Below are 24,359 nucleotides of genomic sequence, written 5' to 3' on the forward strand. Positions count from 1 at the left end.
TTGACTCTCAGTGTTCTTTGCTGGTTGACAAATGTCATGACAACTGTCTACTAGATCTGCCAGAAATAACCTAGAATTTGTCCTTTACCCTGATAGGAAAAAAAAGACACAGTTGGGATTCTTATAAAGGGTGATGTAGCAAGGTTCCATGTGAACAGAATTTTGCTCATTAATCTTAACTTCATTTTTTAATATTTTAGGATTCTGGATATACCAGGATTCCTCTCTGTTTTTCCTTGTACGTTCTGCTATTTTGCATGTATTGCTATTTTATCTTTCTTCTTTTCCCCTACATGGTTAGAATAGTCATTTTGGCAAAGACTCAAACTGTGTAGTGCACATGGTTCTTTTCAGTTAAACTATGAAGGCATGTGGTGGACAAGGCAGATGAAAATACAGGTGTGCTCTCAAATCCAAGGCAGTTTTGTGTTGCTACATGAACTGGAGTCTTCTGTTAATTCTACCCTAAAACTTCTTCTGGTGAGGTCATGTGTGCACTTACAGAACTCCCAAAAAATAGCCAGCTTGAAGCAGAAACCAGGATTGCAAGTGGGGAGAGTTTCTGATGTGCTGTGCAGTTGAAGCAGGGTTCTGCTCTCCATGTTGTACTGGGAAAGCTCAAGCTGGGTTCCTGATGCATCCAATTCCCCAGCCTGGTCTTGGTTATCTATATGCAGTATAGTGAGAATATTCTTTCTTTGTAGGAGATTGTGCAGTTAGTTCCTAAAACAAACTCCTTGTAACTTGATGCAGCTGCCAATGGGTACATTACAGTTTTAGTGTACAGTTAAGGCCTAACTGAAGCTGAAAATCTGAATAGCAACTCAACACAATAAATGGGGTTAGGGGCTTGGCAAGAAAACTAGTGTGTGATTTTTAGGAGTACAATTTTATGTGCTAATATAAACTGATTTAAGGTTTCAGAAGTAACTGCTTGTTTTGAGGTGTTTGACTTGGTAACTCTTCAATAGAGTCCTAAGACACAACACTGTAAATAAGCCTTGACACCTTATACTTTTAAAGAGCATCTGGGAGTCCTCAAATTAGTTAAAACCACTTGTCCTGAGAGATGCAGATGGCCTGCACATTTTGCTGAAATAGTGAAACATTAAATGTGAGATGAATGAGGACTTCATGCTCCCTAGTGTTAAGTGGGGAAGAAAAAAAATACCTATTTGTATGAAGGGATGAAAAATATTTGCTAGAAAAATTAAAATGTAACCTCATTACTTGTTCTTGGAATTCCAAGTGATGATTCTAAGTTTGCCTTTGTGTGTGGTTTTTTTCCCTCTGCTGCATAAAGGATCTAAGGTATTGTTTCAGTACTAACCCTGTTTTAAGTCAGGAGCTGAGGAGCTGTTCCACAGCTGTACTGTAGGAATTCTGTCATCGAGCTATTGTGCTGACTGATTCACTTCTCTTGAGTGGGGCTGGCAATTCAGAGAAAGGGTAGTTGAGCTGTTCCAAAGCCACGATCTCCAGGAAGGACTTGCTTAGCTTTTGAGGAGAAAGCTTACTCTTAAGAGAAGATGCTGCTTCTGAAGGAGGCTCCCATAGCACTACTAGCATAGTTTATGGCAAAAGGATGAGTTTGTGGTTGAATGTTTTTCTTAGATCTGCCTGACTTTATTTCTTCCTCATGAACTAATGTCTGACATATTCAACAGGAGTCTAGTACCACACTCAGAAATCCTGTTTGCAGGTGGAGAGAGCACAGTAAGCTACTTGCAAATGCAGTCGCAGTCACACTTCCAGCTTGAATTTAGTCACTGTGGCTTGTTCATGATGTTTCAGGTACTTCTAACAAAATTACTTGGTTGCATTCCTGAAGTAATACACTGGACTAATAGGACCTGAAAAAGGCAGTAAAACAGTGGTTGGATAGCAGTTCCTAAAAGCTTGTCTAGAAAGAAGTTGCTGGAGAAAATCACTCTGGAGGTAGCAATCTAGATAGCCATTGACAAGGAATAGATCAAACAAAAATCTTTTACCTCAAGAGGATAATTAAGGCATTTTGTCCTATGCTGTACCTTACTCTTTGCAAATTGTACTGATTGGAATTGAGTAACGTGCTAAGGTGGACAGCCTAGTAATAGAGAAAATTTATAAACCTTATTTTAGTTCACCATTCTGCTGCAACTTCCCATGACCTCTGATGAAGGGCAGCTAGTTCTCCTTTCATATAAATACCTTTTAAGTAAGTGCATTCTTGGTGATGATGTAGAACATAACATTAAATGTATCTGCCAGGTATATTAGTTATGCCATGTAACTTAAAGAGAATAAGAAGTAGTGCTGTTTCCAAGAAGCTTGGGACAGTGTCACAGCTCCTTGAGGAGCTGGGGGAAATGAGGGAAAATGTCATAATGGGTCAGAAATACATGAAGTAGCTAAAGTACTTGGCTTCAACTGTTAAATGAACAAGGTAGCAGAGTCCTTGCCCAAATTAATAGCCAGCACAGAAGAGATCCATCCTTCTGTCCTTGCTTATTATGAAGACAAAGCTAAATCTTGGCTGGAATCAGCCCTACATGTACCTGGGCCTACTCACTAAAGACACTCTACAGATGCATCATTAGTATTTCAGCTTTACATTAGCATGTTCATAGACTAAAACTTCTCTAGTACAGCAGTTGGGAATAATGTTCACAGGCTAATAAATTTAATTATTTTAAAATTTATTTGAGTAGCAGATGTATGTAGTTATCAGGAGACACAATTCCAGTATTTCCCAAAAGCGTATTATAGACAGAAATTTTCTGGGCCATGTGCTCTTTATGGTTTTGTCAGTCTTCGTACTGAGTTTCTTCTGTCATCAGAAAACTACCCTTGCTAGTTCAAACAGAACCTGTAGAACAACAAAAACATTAATAGGAACATTTACTTAATAATCCTTAGGATAGCCTATACTGTAAGTGGCATGATCTGAAAAAGAACTGTACCTGCAATTCAGAAGTTACTTGCACAGACCTTCGTACAGTGCATAACATTAACAAAATCTCCATTCTCAAATTACGAAGTCTATAAATTGCATTTGTGATGTTTTCAGTGTGATAGTGGAAAAAGGCCCACCAACCTCGATGGTTATGAGTATTACTATCATCCACTCAAGGCGCAGAGCATGCTTTTCATTCAGATGATTTCGCATGAGGTCTGTCAGCTCCATGCAGTGCTGAAGCTTTTCATTCATTACCTGCAAGAGATTCCAAGCATACAGCAAATTTGAACTCTGTAGGTAGAATGAAGTCACTAAATAAAGGAACACAATCCACAGAAGGGCTCACAGAACAGAACCAGACAGGTGTTAGTACTCGTGCAGAAGAACAGGAAGTCCTGGAAGGCAACACATGTGAAGAACAGAAGCTTCAGTATAAACGAGCCTCTTACTTTGGTAGGCTCGCACAAGTTAATTCAAACTTGGATACGCATCTGCAGGTGTTAAACAGCTTCTGGGTGGTATCTATTCATGAGAACAGGTGGAAGCAAAAGAACAGGCAGCTTACTGGAAAGCCTTGTAAGTAGCAATGTTTAAGGTTACTGGACCACTAGAAGAGGTAGTTTTTGTCCTTATTCCACTTCAGCAGCAAGCATTACATTGCCCTTCAATGAACTGGTCACATCAGTAAGAAGGCTGCTTTTCATCTCAGTTTTTTAAGCTCGTTTTTGTGCACATAATTCTGCAATTAAAACAGACATTCATGCAGTAGTCTGTAACCCTGCTGAGCCAGACAGCTGATCTGCGTGTGGAAAAGTCTCAGAACAGTAGGACACCTACCTTAACTCTGCGATTAATGTTAAGGAATTGGCAAGTCTTGTCATAAAGCTCTTCCAGTTTTTCTCTATCCCAGTAGAAGTCAGGTGTTATTAGCAGGTCTGAACTCAGATTTATACGATGTCTAAAAAAGAATGGGTACTACAGTAGTACAGACTTCTTTTTGGTGATTATATGAGCAAGTGTTTACATAGCAATTAAACAGGAAAAACTTGCAGTCATTTGAAGTAAAACATGAATTTCCTTTCATAATAGAAGTAAAGCTGTAGCAATTGTTACAAATTTGTCACATTTCCTGAAACTTACTCTGAGAATAATGTACTGTGTAACAATTCTGAGCATAAATGACTTTTACTTTATGGCACCACTGTCCCCCTCATTACCTTCCTTAACTTTTGATATCTGCAGAGACATCCTGACTAGTAGCTTGCTGAAGCTGAACTAAAATTACTGGGAAGCTCCTTAACAGCTTGCTTGTATCATATAACTTTTAAGTGTGACTGCTACTACATGTTGGATATGCAAGCATAGCATACCTTCATAGCCAGGCTATTGCCTTATCTTAAAGACTAAAAGCTCCCACTATGAACCTGCTCCTCACATAAATCTCTGGACACTTAACACCATTGCTTGTTACTGAATAGTAGTTTAAATAGGGATCTAAAAGCCAATATTTAAGTATGAATGGCCCATTTTTTACTTGAGAAGGGAGAGAAAAAACAGTAAGTTCATACTATGTGTTAGTGGCTTCTGAGTAAGTCAAGGGAAGAACAGAACTCTCAGAAATTTTTACTAACTCTAGGATGTAGTTAGAGTTCTATGTACTCCTGTCCTTGCTACTGATATACCTTGCATCTTCCAATATCCTCTAGTGACTGGTTACGAGACCTGTGTTGCTCAACATAGGAAAAGAGTGTAGCATTTTGCCATTTACAATATGCTGCTTACTGCCTCTGCAGCTGAAATGCCATAGTGTGAATGATGAGGCAGTGGGCTCTATAATTAATGTAGACTGCAGGGAGTCTCACAGAATGGTAGGAGTTGGAAGGGACCTCTGGAGATCATTGAGTACAGCCTCGCTGCCAAAGCAGGATAACCTAGGGCAAGACCACACAGGAATACCAGATGGGTTTTCTAAAGGAGACTCCATAACCTCTCTGGGCAGCCTGTTCCTGTGCTCCATCACCCTCACAGTAAAGAAGTTTTTTTTTGTGCTGAGTTGGAACTTCATGTGTTCCAGTTTGTATCCCTTGTCCTTTGCCTATCACATGACACCACTGAAGAGACTGGCCCTTTCCTGACACCCAACCTTCAGATCTTTGTAAACATCGCTAAGATCCCCTCTCAGTCTTCTCCAGGACAAAGAACCCCAGGTTCCAGTCCCGTCATCATCCTCATAGCCCTCAGACTCTCTAGATATTTTCCTGTCCCTCTTTGAACAAAAGAAGGTTGAAGGAGTGCCCCTTGCCCCACCCTCCTGTTGTTCAGTGTAAGTTCTTGTGTATTCAGACTTGGTAGAATTATATATAATGGTTAGACTCAATGATCTTTCAAGTTCTTTTTCAACCAAACCAATTCTATTCTAGTTTTTGTATCATGCCCAAAATCTTTAAGTTCTGTGCAATAGAATGTCTTGGGTGTAACAAGAAGAAAAAATTACCTTAATGCGAAGAGTTCTCCAATTTTTTGCATTACATCTGCATGAGACAGTTTTACCTTCCTTCGTGACTTTAGTATCTGCAAATTAACAAGGTTTTCACTGCTTGATCAAGGAGCTCAGCATGCACCGTTAGTTAAGTCTGGAGTTCTACCACCTGAAGTATGTACATGAGTTAAAGTCTGAATGCTTACCATACTAGATAACATTTGAGTTTTGCTTATTTAGTGCCATGTACGAGTACTACCATGCAACTAGTCATCCAGGTTTTCCCATAAATCTGAGTAAATCAACAGTATCTAAACAGAATCTTGGAGCGTTTCTATGAATGATTTCCTGAGCAGGAGCTAATTTGTTTGTTCTTTCTATTATTTTAGTCATGATAATGTTCTTTAACCTTGCCACTACTTAGCCTTTCTGTAGCCTTTAAAATAAACAATGCATTACTGATTACTCCCTTTAAAAATATTTTTTTGAACCCTACGAATCTCATTTTTATATGGACCATAATAAAACCTTTGTAATTTAAGCCTCGTGAAACTGTCAATTAAGTATTTCTCTCAGACTCTCCATTATGTTCAAGTTGAAGTGCATTACTTCCAGCCCAAGCAGCCACATGCTGTGTTTAGCCAGGATTTTAAATGCTGCTTGTTCTGTTATGCATAGACATTCCACAGTGGCAGATGACAGTGGCACAGGAGGGGGAAATGTTATTCTAATGCAGAATCCCACTCCTAACCCTTTAAAGATTGATAGTTTCCTGATCCATCACTTTGCAGGTGTTCTGAGCTTCTCTACATTGATGGTTTTACCATTAAATGCGTTAAGCACTCAGTTGCTTTTTACATTTCTTCAGTTGCATCCCACTGATCTTACACAAAGTGCAGGGAAAAAAAGGAGGGGAGAGGTACAAATAAAGCCTCACCTCTGGAATTGACTGAATAGATTCCACAAAGTTATCCAGTAGTGATTCCCAAATGGCCAGCTTTACTGCAACACAGAGGTGAGAAAGAGCATGCTTTCAAGTAATGGTTAACTTTAAATTTGCCACCATGCTGCTTCAATACACACTGATACACACAAACTTATTTGCAGCAAGGTTACTGTCAGTATTACTGTCGTGGAACGCACATAATCAGTGTTCATAAACTTGCAGACAAATCTGGGTTGGGCAGTGATATACCTGCATGCAAAACCACCCTGGGCACAGCTCCCTTCTCCAAATGACCCAGGAGAGTTACTGCTTCATCTCCACAGTTGTGTGTTTAAGTGCTCTAGCATAGGTACAAAGCCTTTGGAAACTACATTCCAAGGAGGCTGCAGATAATGAGCCGTGATGGAGTTGAGCTTAATTCATGTGATGCCTCTCAGAAGTCTCCACTGCATCTCTAGTGTCCTGCAGAACTCTCGTTTTCTATTTGTCAAGTATTTGATGCAGCATTTTCAAACGATAGACAGTTAAGTTGTGTAGGTGAACCACCTGCACTTGCTGAAGCTAAATTCAAACTTAAGCAATCTCCTCTTTTGTTTTCAGGTGAACAGTTTACTGAAAACCTAACTTCTCTCCTGTGGAAGATGTTCAGCAGAGGTAATGGCAACACAAATTCCCGTTATATCAGGAAAGGTCTTTATACAATAAATGACATAACTTGGGCCATTGTTCTTTATGCAGATTGCCAGACAAGAATGAAGTAGCAACAGATCAAACATTAACACTGTTCACTCAGAAAAAATGATAAGGGAAGATTTAGTTGCCAGAATGAATTGTCTTGTGGTAATAATCAAAGGTATCTTGTAGTTGGGACACTGACATTTAATTTGGCCAACAGGCATTTCAGCTATCACTGAATATTTGACACAAGTTGGTTTCTGCTGTGCCATAAAATTTGACTTAGGCTATACTTGCATCCTTTATTTTTACTGAACCTTACCAAACTGGTTTGTTTTCCTTTTTATGCTGTGCATGTATTGCACTAACGTAAATTGGTAACAGTTGTCTCCTGGAAATAAATCTCTTGCTCTATGTGGAAGCTACTCTTCCATGCAGTAGCTTTATGAACAGTACAACTGCAGAAAACGAAACCCTTTTTTTCCTCAATAGCTCTTCCTCTGACACTCACTCCTTGATCAATTAGGTATCATTTTAAAAATAAGCATTTCTGTCCTCCTGTTTAAAAGCGCACTTCCCAATTACTACAGGAATCCTGTAACTGACCCTAAAAGTAGAGGCACTAGACAGACCAGATCTCCTCTGAAGGTCTTTTGAAGGATGTCCTTAATGCTGAAAGCTTCTACTTGAGCTTCCCACCTTATCTGAGGTCTGAAACAGCAAAGAGGTCTATTTCCTCAAGCAGCAGCACCACTGAGCCTTTTTCCCAGTGTTTCCTGCTGCCTCCCGCCAGGGCTATTAAGTCTGAGAAATACGATCTGTGAATCTGGTCCACATCTCCAATTGTATGATACTGGTACATCTCCTTAGCTAGGAATCACTGCTCTATTTCTTTAGCTGGCATCCACCTTTTTTTGCTTAGAGGAAATCAGGTCAGGATACCTGAGGTTACTGACAGGTTTGCAGTAATGGAGTCTATACTCATTGCTATCCTACCTAGAACAGCTCTTAAGGGTGGGGAACAGGATGCTTCATAGAACGTGTATCTTTTAAGTATGGTTTTTAATGTGCTTTGTTCATCTTTATATAGAATGATGCAATTCAAATGTAGAGAAAACAAGGTCAAAGTTTTAAAAATTAATCCTCCCACTGAAGCACAATCAATCTTGACACAGTTTGCCTAAAGCAGGCACTGAGCCTTCTCCTGTGTCACTGTACAAGCTGCATTTCTAATGACATTTCACAGAATCTGTAGCATAGCATGATATTACAAACAATATTAACTTACCAGAAAGACAAAGGGCATTAGAGAAGGCAAATTTCTGCAGAACAACTTCATCACTACCCAGCTCAGAGTTTAACAAGATTTCTCCTTTATGAAGCTTTGACTGACCTCTGTTAAAACAGGATTGAAGTGTCTTCATTGACTAGGCCACCGGCAAAGGGATATCCAAAGAACAATAACCAATGCAAGCAAAGTTGGTTTATGTATATATAGATGTATATTTGTAAAGCATGCCCTATCTATATGGGTGTCTTCCCTATCCTTACATTTTACTCATGTTCAACCTGACAAAGGCAAATTAGTTCCTCCTCTAAGACTAACATGACCAGATTGTCTAGTTTCAAATGAAACTGCAGCAAGCTATGATGGTAACTGCAGCATTGCTATATACATACAGATAATTCAGAGTAAGCAGGATGCTGGACTCTCCCCTGCTGTCTCCTCTATTATCTTTCTGTTTCTATTTTACTTTTCATCTGTCACTTTTATCAACATCACTCCCTGCTATGATGTTTCTTTCCCTGAAACTTCTCTTGCATAGGGGCCATGAAAGTCATTCAATTTATCATGCCGATTTCAGTATGAAACTTGAATAAACACAATGGAATAACTCAAGAATATCAAATTACAGAACTGCATAGTAACTGCAGTTTCCAAATGGCCAGAAAAAAGCAAATTGCCAAACCTGTCCTCTTACCAGGCTGACTTAAGTATCAACCTCACTAGCTCAGTTCTTAGTGTCACAGTGTCCTGTCTAGGAGTAGTTTTTCAGTGCTGTAGGAAAACCACAGATAAATTATTTAATATTTTACATTAAGAAATATTTCCTTAGATTGTCTGCTCCCCATAATGAAAAACATTATTTAATTAGGCAAGACAGTGTGCCAGGTTTACTTGCCAGGTGAGACTCTGGAACGGGTTGCCCAGGGAGGCTGTGAATACCTCCTCCCTGGGGGTGTTCAAGGCCAGGTTGTATGGCCCTTGAGCAACCTCTAGTTGAGAGGTGTTCCTGCCCATGGCAGGCACATTGGAGTAGATGATGTCTACCTAAGGTCCCTTCCAACCTAAGCCATTCTATGTTTCTATGATCATTCCACAATATTCAAGTTAAAACAGTCCTAGGAAGTGAAATATGTGAAGAACTACATCTTTGTATATGAACACAGAGACCGCTAAAGAAAGTTCATGCAGAGAATGCTCTTTAAAAATCAGGCTTGTCTCAGTAGAGCTTTTCTGTGAGGTACATAGCTTATGATTGCTGAAGAACATGTTCAGTTGTGTGGGCATAGAGAGCTTCATAATTTATATCATCTACTGCACTAAAGCCATTTCCTGCAAGTTTAGCAGTGCAGCAAAATTTGACAATTTAGATTTTCTGTCTTCTTGCTTAGTCATTTGAAAAAAGACCATGGACAAGTATACTTTTACTAGTTGATTTTGCTTGACTTTGTTTTAGGTGTCTATTAGGTTTTATAGAGATGGTGCCTGAAGATACTCACTCTCCTATTCTGTAGTTAATTTCTTCATTCTCCCAGTGGACTAATGCAACTTCATATGGCTGAATTTCGTGCTGTTCTAGTACTTGCATGATACTCTTCATCTAAGAAAGGCAATTGCACACAGGAACAGTTAACACACAGTTACTTTTCCAAGACTTCACACATACACTAAGTTGATGAATGCAACTTTGATGCTGAAGTTATTTAAATAACGATGAGTGGTGTGTTAAGTAATGAAGTGATTATACAGTTTATTGCTGAAGTTTTCTGTAGCTGTCTGGAAGATTTTGTTTCTGTGCAGACTAAAATACCATTTAATGTCTGCACTTATAAAAGGAAGCAAGGATTAACCACAGCAGCAGTGAAAGCAATGCAGATGTGTTCAATATTACAACAATGAGCAGCAGAAGATTTTGGTGGGTGTCTGAATGTGGAAATGAAATCTTTAAAGTACATCAGATGGATGTTTGTAACAAAAATAATAGTTTGCTGCTAAAATCAATGCTTTGGTTTCAGCTACCAGAGACTGGGTTACATTACAGAAACCCTTTACCACTAAGAAATCTGTAAAAAATGGTTTCAGCTTCTCACATTCAAGCCTGTAGACACTTAAATGCGCAATTTTACTTGCAGAAATTGCAATAAAATTTGTCATTTTATTCTCAAGCACACTAAAACCAGATAAAGGAAGAAAGAACCCTTTCTCCTCTGACATCTGTCTTAGGATTCCTCATAAAAAGAAACACAAGTATTCCCTTATAAAAATAATTTGGCAATTAGAACAATTTCTCACCTGAAAAAAAGCTTGCCTACAGATTTTTAGAAGGCATTTAGCTACACAACAGGCAATGAAAAATCAGATAGGATACACTAAATTCTTTAGAGGAGAATCTTCTGTAAATAAGACTTAAAACACTCTCTTCAAACGAATAGGTAACAGCTAGCCTTTTACTGCAAAATAGTATGCTAGTAAATTGTCTATGAAATGTGTTTTCCAGGTTAGGTACTCTTAGGAAAATGTACTGGATTACCTGTTAGGGGGATTTTCTTCATTGCTTTCAGAACATTTGGTAATGCTATGTAAGACATAGTAACATTTTTCACTAAATCTACAGGTGCAAGTGCTTGTTTCATAATTCTGAATCTAATATTAGCATGACTGGTATCTGTCATCTACTCCAAGTCTTATGTTTCTTTTATATTCCTTTTTTTTCCAACAGTTTTCAGTTTTTGAGCAAGGAAGGTCTGAGCTGTTGGGTCTGACAGGTCAGTCAACCAGCTATGTGGTATGCAGGGACATCTCAGCAATGCAAATCCCACTAAAACAATACCAGATTTAATAGCCAGTCCATGGTGTTGCATGTCATACTTTAAAAGCATGTTCTCTTGGATCCAGGTGCTCTACCTGGCTTTGTAAAGTCATTACTAATATAGTAATAATGACATTAGTAACATTCCCTTCAGAACTACAAGCCAGCTCAGGCTTCTCAGGGCCAGTACACAGCAAGATAGAACACAGCTTTCCAGACCATAACCTATGCTGTGAAATTTGTATGTATTATGATGTGCCTACTTTCAGAGTTCTTCCATTGCTTTGGGTAGTAAGGAAATGTATTTTGGTGGCAGCTTTCTTTTGTCTAGTCAGAGTAATACAGAGGCTTCCCCTGCCTGATACCAGAGTTTTGTAGCAGGGACTACCTGTGGCACAGTGTATTCAATGCACACAGATGGATTCACCAAATGCAAACTCTATTACAGGAAATCACATCACAAAACTTCTTTTTGAAGAAAAAAAAAACAGATGACAATCCACCTCAAAGCTAGTTTTGCCTTTTGCCCTTGCTGTATTTGGTGGGGGAAGCTGCTGCACAATCTCTTCACTCAACTATCTGAAGCCAGTATTTGACATTTTAAATTTCTGTCCATGATCAGTCTGTAGTTATTACTTCTTCCATTAAGCATCCATTAGTTTAAAAAAAGTTTTTCTCCTCCTAATAGTCATCCTGGAGTACTTGTAAAAAGCAATTTTGTCCATTTACAATGATTCACTATGTTCTGTTTTACTGAATTACTGTCAGTTTCTGTTCTACAGAAACTTTGGGGGGTTGTTTGTTGGTTTGTTTATTTCAGTTCATTAAAACACGCCTAAAAATGCCTCCATTTCAGCAAACTGTTTGGTAGTTCAAACTTTTGACTGTGATTTCAATAAGCAGAATGAGGCAGTCTTTCTCCTCCTTTGTAAGTAAAGCTGTTAAGGGACCAACTAATTACTAGTAGTGACAAAGAAAACATGGTCTCCAGTTTTCAAAGGTACTTAAACATGTAAACAGAATGAGATTTTACAAGAGTGGGTAGGGGTGCCCAGCTCATAAGAACAAACAGGAGTTAGTCTTTAGTAATACCTGTGGATCAGTAGTGTAGCTACAGCCATAGCATCCTAAGTGTGCTACAGGAAAGATTGTAAGAGAGAAATAGTATATTTTTTTAGATCTGCTGATATACTGAACCCCCCCCAAACCAGACAGGAAGTCAGGAACACTTCAGGTCTGAAACAGAAAAAGTGAGCTCAGATCCAGAAATTGTTTGTCTGGAACAACAGCTTTGTGTTTCCCTTATGTTGATGAAAATCCTCTCTGTATTTCAGTATCACCTTTTCAATAAACCATTTAATTTCACAGACTCTGCCTACAAATGAGTTTGATTCTTTTTGTATCTAGAATCCAGTTCTATTTAAGCACATTAACAAAGATTAAAAAAACCCCAAACAATCACATAGTAATCAAAATAGGTATGTCTGAGCAACAAATTACCCTCAGGGGCAATTTCAATACCAACATATTTTAATAATTATGCCACCAAGTAGAAATCTTCCTTCAGGAATCTAGCAGACACACAAACCAAAAAGCTGTTTACAAACTTTGTTTCCTTGAAAGTTAGCCAGACATGAGGTTTTAACAGTTTTTACGTGAATGGAACAGAATGATACTTCTCACACATTTTCTGTTGCTTCTCAACCAACCATGCCTGTTTTTTCTGATCTGCTTCCTCAGGGTGTAGAGTAGCAAGAATATCCTTTTTCTCAGAATCACCAGATTAAGGTTTCAGATCCTTGGCCACTTTGTATGTCACACGTGTATTTGCTCACTTTGTGCAGAAAACAAGTTTCAAAGGTGGCGCATCAGCAACCCACACACGAGGGCAGCAGCAGGCACGCACCTGCACTCATTAGGACAGAATCAATCCTTTTCCTTCACGGAGACACCCAAGCTTCCAAAGAAGCTGAGCTTTGTGGGACTGACGAAAACATCTGACTATGAGGTTTTAACAAATAATTTTGCTTTACTTACACTTTTCTCTTCCACATTCCAAAACACAACAGCCCCTTCCCTGTGAATTCAAGAAAAAGCTGAGGTGTAACTTCACTGGTTTAAAATACTCAAATTGAACAGTGGTAATTTTTGTCATTTTGAACCAAAAAACTTAATGTTGTCTTCACAAAACCTGTATAATGGTAGCCTTTTAACCATACTTTGATAAAAAACAAATCTGAGAATGTAAGAGGGTTTTAACTACTAAAGTCATTCTGGTTTGGTTTTTTTTTCCCCAATAATTCTGATTGGACTCCTTGCCTCTTATGAGGTAATATGATGCAACCATCTAGCAAGCTGCACTGCTTTTTTCACCCCACTACTATTAATAAAGTAAGTCTGGGGCATGATTTATAGCTTACCTGAAGAAAAAAATCATGCCAGGATCATTATCTTTTGCAGATTTCTCAGTACCCATCACCAAAACATTTGCAGCATCTAGTTTGAAATAAGTGAAACAATTAAAGTATTAGTGAAATTTCTAAACAGACCAGCTATAAGGATTTAACTTCAGTTCAACAATTACATGCTAATATGTCAGTCCTGTACTTTATTTTTCTCATGGAAAAGTTTGCCAAGAAACAACTAGAGTATCAAAACCTACACTGCTTCTCTGAAGTGTCATATTCTAGACAAACTGGGCCACTATTCCAGAACTTCACTGGAATCTTTAGTTCATGAATTGTAACAGTTTTGAAGAACAAAAGACTTATGGGAAAAGCGATGCAGGGCACAGAAAATAACCAGGAGATAATACACAGCTGGACACAGGAATCAGCTATGGAAGTTGCCCAGAAATGTAGACAAATTGTTATTCAATGTGCTTGCCCAGAAAGCATGTCTCCACTGTAAGGGACCAGTCTGTAGTAAAATTATGCTGACTTTGTTTTGACTGTCAGAAACTTTAGGAGAGGGTAAACCTGTATTTTCCTTCAGATCAGAAGTGTGTTTCTGAAGTGTACCTTTCAGTGCTTCTTGGGCATCGCAGAACAGTACCAGAGTACACAAACTGGTTTTGTTTTTTTCTGTAATGTTTTTTTACATTAAACTGAAGAGCTCCAAAAATGTGCCTGTGGTACTTCAACTGCTAATGGGCATTTGTTGCAAAGGATCATACTTGAGCTAGTTGAAGAGGAATGCCCAAAAACTTATAAAATGTGGATGTGGGGTTCTCAAACAGGATTTTTTCCTTCCTGATGAGTCTGCTCCACTGTACTACTACTTGCTAATATAAAGTTTTAGAATTCCTGATGTAGTTATAAAACAAAACAAAACAAAAAGTTCCTTTCCAGCATGACTCATTTTGTTGCAAAATTAGTGGAAACTAGACCAGCAAAACCCCCAACTTACTATAAAGTGACACTCTGCAAAGAGAAATTTCCCAGGACCAAACATCTATAAGCCTTAAAAAAAAAATCAGCCTCTTAGTAAAAAGATCCTAAGTTTGACTGCATCAAATTCAGCCTATGTACAAAGTCTACTCTCTGCTTTATTGCTCAAGCCATAAAGGTAAACTAAGGTAGCGCAGAGAAATGACCAGGTTTTGGATATGCTTTTGCTAATACCCAAAATGAGACCACACAGCTGGTCTGTTAAAGACTTTTCTTACACTTACTATTCAAGCCCAGAAACACATTATTTGATGAATCACTAGATCAAGTTCTGAGTCTGAAGTCTGAGTTCACCTGGAAGAAACATTTGTCTGCATTTTCTCATTTTCCTTTTCAAACATCACCCTTATATTTATTAATCCCCTCCAGTTAAATCACACACAACTGAAAAGGATTTGGTCCATTTTAAGTAGAGGTACAGGATCTGCATCCAAAATGGTTTTAAAGAGGTCAAACCCAATAATAGAACACTACAAGGTGACAAATCCACACAGTAATTGCCAACGTAGATTTCTGTGTGCTAATATTTTTTTACTTTCTAAGTTTTACTGGTAAATCAACCACTGCTATATGCACAAGCCAATCACCAAAACACATTAGATCTGCTGGCATAATCCAACATCCTCTCATCACTACTTCCTCCAAACTTTTGCTAAACACCATAAAGAAATGAAAGAAGGGGCAACGCCACACTCCAAGGGTAAGACAACCACAACAGCAACAGTTGCCTTACTGTTCACAGTCATGCTGGGGGTTGTGTGAAGTTTCTATCCCAACACCGGTAAAAACAGTGTTAGTTTTAACACAAGGAACATGAAGTCTGTGCTCTAAAGCACCTTGTCTTTCAAAGTTCATCTTTCCGAGCAAGACAATCACTAGTAAAGCATGTGTTTGAAAGAGACTCATGGGACTGTTACTGCGCTTGGATTGTTAACCGTTTGAGAGCAGACATATTTGATAATCTTCACTACAATGCCCCTAAACACTATCTCTTATCTTAGTATAATCTGTGAGCTCAATAAACCAACCCACCAACATTCTACTACACACTTAAGAAAATCACAGCTGATCTAGGCCTTAAGTTTCCTTAAACTATAAAATGCTCCATTTGTTCTTCTCTTGGAGTGTATTTCTGCTACATAAGCTACATCCAGGCCATTCTTTCCCAAGTTTTCAGATACTTTGTGTGTGAACCAGAACCAATTATTTAGGCAAAGCCCAGTTACATGAAGCACTCAAAAACTGCTAGAATATATTTGGCCCAATTAAAGAAAAGTATCATCTACATTCTCTTTACTAGAGCTAGGCATTTATGCCTGAATCTTTTCATGTAGTCATCAAGATTCTCTCTTGCTCGCCTTCCTTTCCATTAATAGAGGTGTGGATATGGAAGGAAGATGCAACATGTCAAATAGCAAATGTTTTTGATAGCTGATGCACTACAGTACCACATTATTGAAAGATTAACTAAAGAAAACGTCCAGATTTTTTTCAGTTAGTAAATTGGTACAGAAATTCTTTGTATCAGAAAATGTCAAAATGTCTTTTTCCTCCATGCATCCACTTTTTCAGGATTTTTTTAGTGTAACTGTAATTTGGGAAAAACTAGTGTAACATAACAGCAAGTGCTGACAGTGCTATTCTAGAGGGTTTAGTTGTGGAGGTTTTTAGACATAAGGACTTTTTAAGCAAAGCAGTATTTTTATAGGCAGTATGATATACTCCAGGGTATTAGAATAAGAATACATCAATTGATAAAATTATATACCTCACCCATAATTCATTTCCCAAGGTATTATATTGCTTTTTAGTATGTTTCAAAAATCTACCTCTAGGCAAACTTGTTACTTCAACATATCCATGTGAAGTCAGGTCATGACACAGATTACCAAGATGATACTCATCTGCTGTTGCAAAGGCTGTGCACTGCATCAGATTCTGTATCAAAGGAATAAAGATCTGAGTTAGGGCAAGGCTGAAGCAAGATGTTCATATGACAATGGTTTGCCTCAATTTTCCCAGGAAAGTAACCTTTCTCATTCATTCTAAGCAATTTTGTTGCCATGCTACCTGATGTACAAGTACTAACAAGATTACTTGCTTCAGCAGTTAAGTGGGAAAGCAAATCACAGACTGAGATGAAACCAGGTCGCACGAGTAAGTCACACCAAAACATGTAGCGATAAAGCCGCAAAAAGAATCTTTCTTCCAGGAAGGCAAATCCAATGCTTCAACAGTACAGACTTGCTACTGCTCTCCCATCCTACAGTTTTTGCCACACTCAGCTGACCTCCAAAATGAAGGCACCCTCAAGACCAGGTTTAACATCTGTATTTTAAAAATAGAGTTCAGCAATCCCAGTCTGCTTATCAAGCAGAAGTTCCAACTACAAACATTGTGTTCCACCGTGCAGAAAACTCACTGTGCAGGTAGCTTGTGGGATATGAGCCAGCGTAACACTGCAGCACTGAAAGTGACAGGTCTTCCAGGCCAGTTGAAGGTGCTGTAGATCTACAGGGTCCCCTGTGCTGAATCTGGCCACACAACAGGGTGTCACCACAGGCGAACAGCATACGACAGCTAAAGTTTGTGTCAATATTCCACCATCTTAAATAACTAAACTGCCACATTCAAACAATTCTAAAAATTATACAGACTTGCTATAAGGTTGACTCAAGCATGGAAAAGTAATCAGATAGTCACAAGTCATAATAAATTGATTTACAAATTCTACTACCAGCTTCAAACATAATTGTTTGCTCTGATACCACATAAGTTCCATGGTAACATTGTTTCGTAGTGGAAGATATCCAGAAAGCAAAGTATCTCACTGTGGATCAGTCACTTCCCAGCTTTTTATAACTACAAGTGAGAACGTAACTAATAACAGACGAGCACCAGAGCTGTTCTCATTTGTAAGCACTTCTAACCACACAACACTTGAACTTATAAGCAAGTTCTATTTTCACAGCACTCAGACACTATCAAACAGCAAGACTTAAGAAGCTGTTGTAGTCCCCGGGGCCTGCAGGCAGTCATCAGAATCACGATCACACATGGAAACCCTTTTTTCAGATGTTAACGTTCTTCTCCAATTTCCAAAGCTCTGCTTACACATCATCTTAGTTCAGGGATCGCTAACACAAAATACAATTCAGAATTACAGCGTTCAGAGAGCAATTCTGTAGGTGTATTTCCATGACTGTGCTGTAAGGAGGAGTTGACAGTGGAACAGAACTGCGTTTCCTGACTTTGTATTCGGTTAGAACCAGTTTTCTGCTCATACTACATGCCTGAAATAACATTTTGGATGGCCACTAGTTTGGGTTTGGTGTGGCTTTTGTTTGGTTTTGCTTGCTTGGTTTGTTTTGTTTTACACAACGTATTGTTTTCACTTAAGATTTTACTAAAATCGTTCTGATGTGGAACATTTAGATCGTGTGTAATCTGAGACCAAGACATTTGAGCTATGTGTCCACTGCCACTTTACATGTCTAAAGATCCCATAACGGTTGGTAAAGGTATAACCAAAAAGTCCATGCTCCAGTGTCTAATCCTAAAACAAGTGGCCCACTGACTTTAATGCCATGCTTTCTGCTATATCGCTTTCTTCTACAAAACTTAAACCCCAGAATCAAGATCTGCACTGGTACTAGCTACTCACACCCAGCTACTCACACCCTCCTTTCTGCCCCCAGTTAGGGCTTCATTGACATTCTATTCAGGACACCACAACAGCTCCCCATTCTTAGTACCTCAACAGCTCCACACCGCGAACAATCGGACAGGCTCATGGAACCATACTTCGCCATAGCCGATCCCTTTCTCTCTAAGCACACAACAAAATTAAGAAAGATAAAGTATAGGATCAATTTAAATCCTTCTGTCACCACAGGGATCATTCTTTAGCTTAACTGTCGTCAGTACTATATCCTTAATTTCAAGCCTTTTCTGTGCTATATGGCTACAGCATTAAGAATTATCTCGGGAGCTTTTCATGCAGACCTTGTAAGATCAACTAAACTAAGTAGTGGACTGACTAAACCAGTTAACTGCTTTCAAGTGACTCACCTATCTTGAAAAACTGGTCTTACAACCATTTATCACTGCTGGTGCTTAGCACCTTGCCTATAAACAAGGCATGAAAGCCAGTTCTGGGGAGGGGTGGAAAGGACCTCATTCACCAATTGTTCTACAAAAGAAAGGTGTCAATTGTCAGGCTCTCGAAGACAAGGCACCAGAGATCCCCGAGGTTCATCTAATTGAGACCCTCAGGACACCTGCAGACTGGGAAGAAGACACTGCTGCCTGCTCTTAACTAACTGCCCTGGCAGTAAGGCCTGAATTCCTTCACACGTGCAGGAACGCAGGATCACCTATTTTTGTGGCACCAGGGTTTAGAGAAGAGTAACCGCATGCTGAAAAACCCTCAAGGCTTCTCCATTTGCACTATTAACAGTCATCTTTCGGAATGCAGCAACATCTTTAAAGTATTTCTTTATGCTATGTATATATAGGGAAATAAACACAGGTAAAAAACAAACAAACGACTTCACTCCAAAATACTGTCAGCCTGCAGTCAAAGTCTGCGCCCCTATAGACAAAACTATATGTCTGACAAAACCACACTGGACTCATTAAAAAAACAGCAGATGCTTATGCTAGATCCGAGTCCATTCTGACATGTGAAAGCTTCCTCAGAAAGTACATTACTAATTCAGGCAACCTTTTCTCCATTTCCCCGCAATGAAAGAGAAGTTAACATAGCAACGCGTATTTCTCGCATACCTATACAAGAAAATGTCAAACAAATGGTTTGCATTCTATGCTGCCATTCAGAAGCCTCTAGAATCTGACACAACTGCTGCTTCAATTCACTCAACTGGGACAGTTTGGGAATTACCCACCCCTCAGAACTCTTACGAAACCACCCGGACTAGACTCAGCCAAGCTGGAAATTAAGGAATGAAGCTTTATATTTACAGTTTAGCAGAACACACAAGCAGATATTTACAATATATACAGCTATATACAGAAATACACAAGTTAAAGGTAACACAGAAACACAACAGCCCTCACAGAAACCAGAGTCCCCAGGAGGGGCTCCCATCCACCCTTCCACCTCCTTTCCATCCAACTACCTTTATCCCAGCGTTTGCCTTACATGCAAGCGAGACTGGGGGATTGGCAAGGGAGGTTAGAAAGCAGGATTAGTTACACAGAGACAGGCCAGGGAGAAAAGTGCAGGCACCAGCTGTGACTGAGACCCACTCTCTTAGCTATGTTTATGTTCTTGTTTTCATAGACCTCAGCAAGCCTATGAGTGAAGTAGACATCACCACTGTTTCCTTTTCACAGCCTATACTCTAATTTCTCTCACTAGAACATTCCAACTTGCCTCAAACTAACACAACAACAAAAAGAAGCAACATGTGAACATAAGGTCAGAGCACGAACAACAAACTTTAAATGACAGTGTTGAAGGACTATTCACGTTTTTCAAAGCAACAGGAAAACTGAAACAGGAATTAAGTCATATACAATGGAGACTTTGTGCTACGCTAAAGCAAACTTCTGCTCATCATAGAAAACATTAAGCAGAAGCTTAGATGACAAGTAGGCACTTTCTGTGCTCACATTCAGCACACCATGTAACAGACCTACCTTGCAATGTGGAAGCTATACTGAAAGCACAATACTTGTTTCAGTTTCATCTACAATTATTTTACTAACAGTAACCTGGAACTCAGTTTTGTTCTAGCCTGAGAACAGTAAGGCTTTCTGACATTAGGATTCTCCTTGGAAATTTTACATTCAGGTATGCTTAATGTCTGGCCTTGACTACTGTTGAGGGTTGCGAAGAACTATCTCAAGGAGAAACAACTCACAAGTATTCACGGTTCCATTTAATCGTATCTCATTTTATCCATAACAGTTTGTTGCTGAAGTTACTTTGTAGACGTAGAAGTCTGGAGACCAAGGTGCTATTTCTAGATACAGAACCATCTTTAAGTAACACAGGCTATGCCTCCACCTCAGTTTCCCATCTGAAATTTAATCTAAATACAAACCTTACACTATTTACTTTCCTCTTGATTTCTGTTTGAAAGAAGCCTCAAACACCAGGAAAGTGAAATTACTCTGAAAGCTAAACTTTATTTCTCAAAATGGATGTAATTTGGGAGCACTGGTTGAAATTATTTTTAAAGGATTTCAGCTTTCCACTTCAAGAACCATGTCTCTTTCCTCTGCTATTTTTTTTACACATTAACTCTCCATTTTATCTTCAAAATACCAGTCACACTAGTTTCTATGAAGCTTGTTTGTCTGCAGAGTTCCAACAGTAAACAATGAAACCCTACTCATCAAATAAACGATGCTCATTTCATAAAAATCTAAATTCAAATTAAATTGATTCATTTTCTGCAAATTTCACTTTACCTCCATGTCTGACAGTAGTGGCTGATTAGTTCTGGACGGCTGCTTGGTCCTTGGTGCTTTTGGTGGCCTCTTAACTGTCTGGTTGCCATGTTTTGGAATAATTTTGCCAGCTGATACAACTGAGTAAAATCTTGATGGTATGTTCCTAAACTTTTTAATGTGCTCTATATTGAGCTTGTAATTTTCAGTCACTGCCATACAAGAAAACTTCCCGAATGGAAAAAAAATCTCCCCGCGCTGATAACAGACATTTTTTCCCAAAGCTGATCCATTTCCTTGGGGTAGCTGCCAATTCTTGACTTGCACACATCCACGTGTCAAACAAAGGGTTTTCAGAGCATACAAATTCCAAGATTGTGCTGGTCTGCAAGCTGTTCTGTCAACCTCATTTTCTGGCTTTATTAGTTGACATCCAGGTTTATTCAAGCTTTGGCATCGGCATATTGTAGTCAAAGTGCGGAAAGATCCAGTCTGAAGGTGTAGAAATTTCAGTCTCATCGCTTCCCTCGGAGCTGGATTTAAAACAAGGAAGTAAAATCATCAGCTGTTTGGAAAGAAATACTATTTTCACCTACCTAAAAGGTGACTCATACCCTCTTTGACTGTGTTAAGAACATAAACATTAGCGGCCTTAAATAGCTTTTTTCCCAGTATTATGGAAATACTCTAATTAAGATCAAAGCATTATGGAGCTGCATGCTGCAACATGGTGAAATAGAACTGCTTGCTATGTCAATATGCAAACAGGCATCTGTTCACTCTGTTGCTCATTTTGTGTAGCAGTTTGTGCTTTCAGTAACTCCATTAGCAAAATTACTGGAGCAAGCACACACCCCTTCAGCAGGACATCAAACTCTGTGAACCACTATTTCAGGCATAATAAAAAGAACAATTGGATTACTATGCATTTGTATGGGAATGTCATCAGCATCAGCCCAGACTGCTGCACTGCAAACAGCCAGGCACAGATCCAGCTCAGTTCACCTGTCAAGCACTGAATGAGAGCCAAATTCATCAGGTTATGGTCTTGGTCCTTCTAAGTGCAATGGAGACCACGAGGCCTGCTTGCAAATCTACCCGTGTTGACAGAAACGTGACAGTGTCCTTATTCTGTTATTCCAGACTGAAAGCAAAATTATATTTACACTACCTTGTATAAACTAATCAAACACGTTTGAAGAGTACTCACAGACAGCAAACAGAACACCTCAGGATGTGTGTTTCACTTGCTGAAATGTCACAGACCCAACGCCCCGCCCCCATCTGCTTTTATTAACCAAAAACGTTTCCCTCATGACAAAAAAAAATCTACCTTCAACAAGTAATTAATAAAAGTCATTAAATTGTATAGCTTGAAAAAAAAGCCAATTAAAAAAAAACGTGGAAAGAAGGATCTTCGGCATTGATATTATTTAACATAATAGTTTGAGTAAGCATTGTCTTGTGAGGACAAATCATTGTGTGCCAAGTGGAACCAGCCCTTCATCAGGACCGAGATACTTAGGCGCAAGCAGAATACACAGGCGAGTTGAAAACAAAGGAAAGACACTGCTAAAATCTCACCTAATGTGAGTGCAGTGACTCTGATGAAAGAGGCATAGAATTCTCCAACTGAAAAAAAAGGGCAGCTAACACAGAATGAGCAACTGATATGGAGTGCAACTCTACATGCTCTTCATTTGTAGTCTGTTATTTGCATACTTATTAGAACGAGCTGCTATTCCGTTTTTAGACGTAAATTGTATTTAAAAGGTAACTAAAAACATCTCGCCCAGGACAAGGCACATGTGTAGATTTTGATAATCAAGAGATTATCGAGAGTTGTAAAACTCTGTCACTGCAACCCGAAGTGGTCAAGAGTCTCAGCAGCATGTGGTAACCAGCAGGCTCACAAATGTCAGGTAGATCTCTGCTTTCCTAGCAAAAAACCTCTCGTGTTTCACGACAGTGATCCCAGGAGCGACTCTGTAACTAAGCGGGGTTACAGCAAGTTACAAGGACGTAGGGATCATACAGGCTAAATTCCAACGAAGAGATTCGATGCCAGATACGTAGCAGAAGAGGCACCTGGCCATGCAGTGCAGGAGAGAGCAATGCAAGAAATCAGGGGGCTAAAGAGCTCTCTGCAGGAGTAAGCAGAAGCCATCTCTGAGCAGCAGAAACAAATCTGGACATTATTTTCCAGTCTCCTTAACACAAGACACGCTTTATTCACGCCCGTTGCCCTTCCAGCCGGGAGTCTAAGCTTATTGAGGCTGGGCCAACAAGATGTACGACCAGACCAGACCAGACTGGTCCTGCCTGCCCAAGGCTGCGGAGAGACCTTTCGTGCGCCGCCGCGGGCCTGCTGCCCTCACGGCCCCGCTGCCCTCACGGCCCCGCCAGCAGGGCGCTGCACCTCCTTCCGGCCTCAGAGGGAAGCGATGGCGGCAACAGCCCCGCCCCTCGTATACGTGGCGGAGGGCCGCAGCCCCACTCCCATTGGCTGCCTGCCGACGGGGGCGGGACGGAGGCCGCCAGTGAGCCAATCGGGAGGGCAGGCCGCACGCAGCCAGTACCACTCCAGCCGAGACGGCAGTGCAGGCGTTTTAGCGCTGCCTCGCCACGGCGCGTCCAGCTAGCGGGCGCCCCTGGCGGCCGTGGGAAGGCACCGCCGCACAGCCGGCCCGCCTCCCCGTCCTTAACGCTCGGCTTCCGCCGCAGCTGCGCCAACACCGAATGCGCGGTGGAGTAGCTCACAGGCTGCGGCATCACAGCACCCGAGTATGAAGGGGAAGCAGGGGAGCGACCCAATGACCTTCTTGCTCCGACAGGGCCAGTGTAGGGGCGGAGGAGGGGATAGAGCAGGAAATCATCCCACTCCCTCCCAAGGCAGGGTTCTTTCTCCCTCTTAAAACTGTCTCTTCTCACACAGCCTACGGCCGGGGGCGCGGGACTCTCCCACTCGCGGCAGGATCACAAACAGCGAGAAGGCCGGGCAAGGTCGTGAGCGCTGTGGCAGGCCCCGCCCGCAGACCATTCACGCTGCCGTCCTCCCCTTCCCCGTTCTCAGCCGTCGCTCACGGAAGGCTCTCGATATTCCAGCAGGGGCTATACTGTCTCCTGTCCCAGCTTAAGCTGCCGCCGCAGTTCCCAAGGCTGCAGGGAACGACCATGAGCAGCCGCCCCTCCCCCTCCCCGCGGCGCACTCCCGCCCGCCGCCACCGCCGCGGAAGGGGCGAGGCAGTTCCCGCCGCACGCCGGCACTGACCTGGGGGAGGAGGCGAACCGCTCCGTCCGCGCGAGCCGCGCCCCGCCCACCGCCGCCGAGCTCCGCCAGGGCGCGCGGCCCGCCAGG

General features: G+C 40.5%; 1 protein-coding gene across 5 annotated transcripts; it reads right to left on the minus strand.

The window, feature by feature from the left end:
* Positions 1 to 2,661: 2,661 nt before the first annotated feature.
* On the minus strand, positions 2,662 to 24,357 carry RMND1 (required for meiotic nuclear division 1 homolog). Of its 5 annotated transcripts, none has more exons than XM_064169405.1 (12): positions 24,273 to 24,357; positions 21,023 to 21,534; positions 16,411 to 16,519; positions 13,553 to 13,628; positions 13,170 to 13,209; positions 9,823 to 9,923; positions 8,327 to 8,433; positions 6,355 to 6,419; positions 5,433 to 5,509; positions 3,776 to 3,896; positions 3,077 to 3,193; positions 2,662 to 2,848 (listed from the first exon to the last, which is right to left on the minus strand). In XM_064169405.1, the coding sequence occupies exons 2-12, from the start codon at positions 21,518 to 21,520 to the stop codon at positions 2,816 to 2,818; spliced, it is 1,344 nt and encodes a 447-aa protein (XP_064025475.1). In that variant the 5' UTR covers positions 21,521 to 21,534; positions 24,273 to 24,357; the 3' UTR covers positions 2,662 to 2,815. The 5 variants fall into 5 exon arrangements, 4 of the variants coding, with proteins under 4 accessions (XP_064025475.1, XP_064025474.1, XP_064025477.1 ...); XM_064169404.1 differs by lacking the exon at positions 24,273 to 24,357 and adding an exon at positions 23,037 to 23,201; XR_010307994.1 differs by lacking the exons at positions 2,662 to 2,848; positions 24,273 to 24,357 and adding exons at positions 3,504 to 3,677; positions 23,037 to 23,201 and having other exon boundaries at positions 3,103 to 3,193.
* Between the last annotated feature and the right edge of the window lie 2 nt (positions 24,358 to 24,359).

This window comes from Pogoniulus pusillus, chromosome 31 (genome assembly GCF_015220805.1).
Source record: "Pogoniulus pusillus isolate bPogPus1 chromosome 31, bPogPus1.pri, whole genome shotgun sequence".
NCBI lineage: Eukaryota > Metazoa > Chordata > Aves > Piciformes > Lybiidae > Pogoniulus > Pogoniulus pusillus.

What these genes read in the sequence shown, in the direction of transcription:
- RMND1 (XM_064169404.1), bottom strand. Translation starts at nt 23,097, where the DNA reads ATGGCCAGGTGCCTCTTCTGCTACGTATCTGGCATCGAATCTCTTCGT. An exon ending in TCTTCGTTGGAATTTAGCCT is followed by an intron (nt 21,535 to 23,036) that starts GTATGATCCCTA and finishes TTTTAAATCCAG; the next exon opens with CTCCGAGGGAAGCGATGAGA. An exon ending in ACATTAATCGCAGAGTTAAG is followed by an intron (nt 3,194 to 3,775) that starts GTAGGTGTCCTA and finishes AATCTCTTGCAG; the next exon opens with GTAATGAATGAAAAGCTTCA.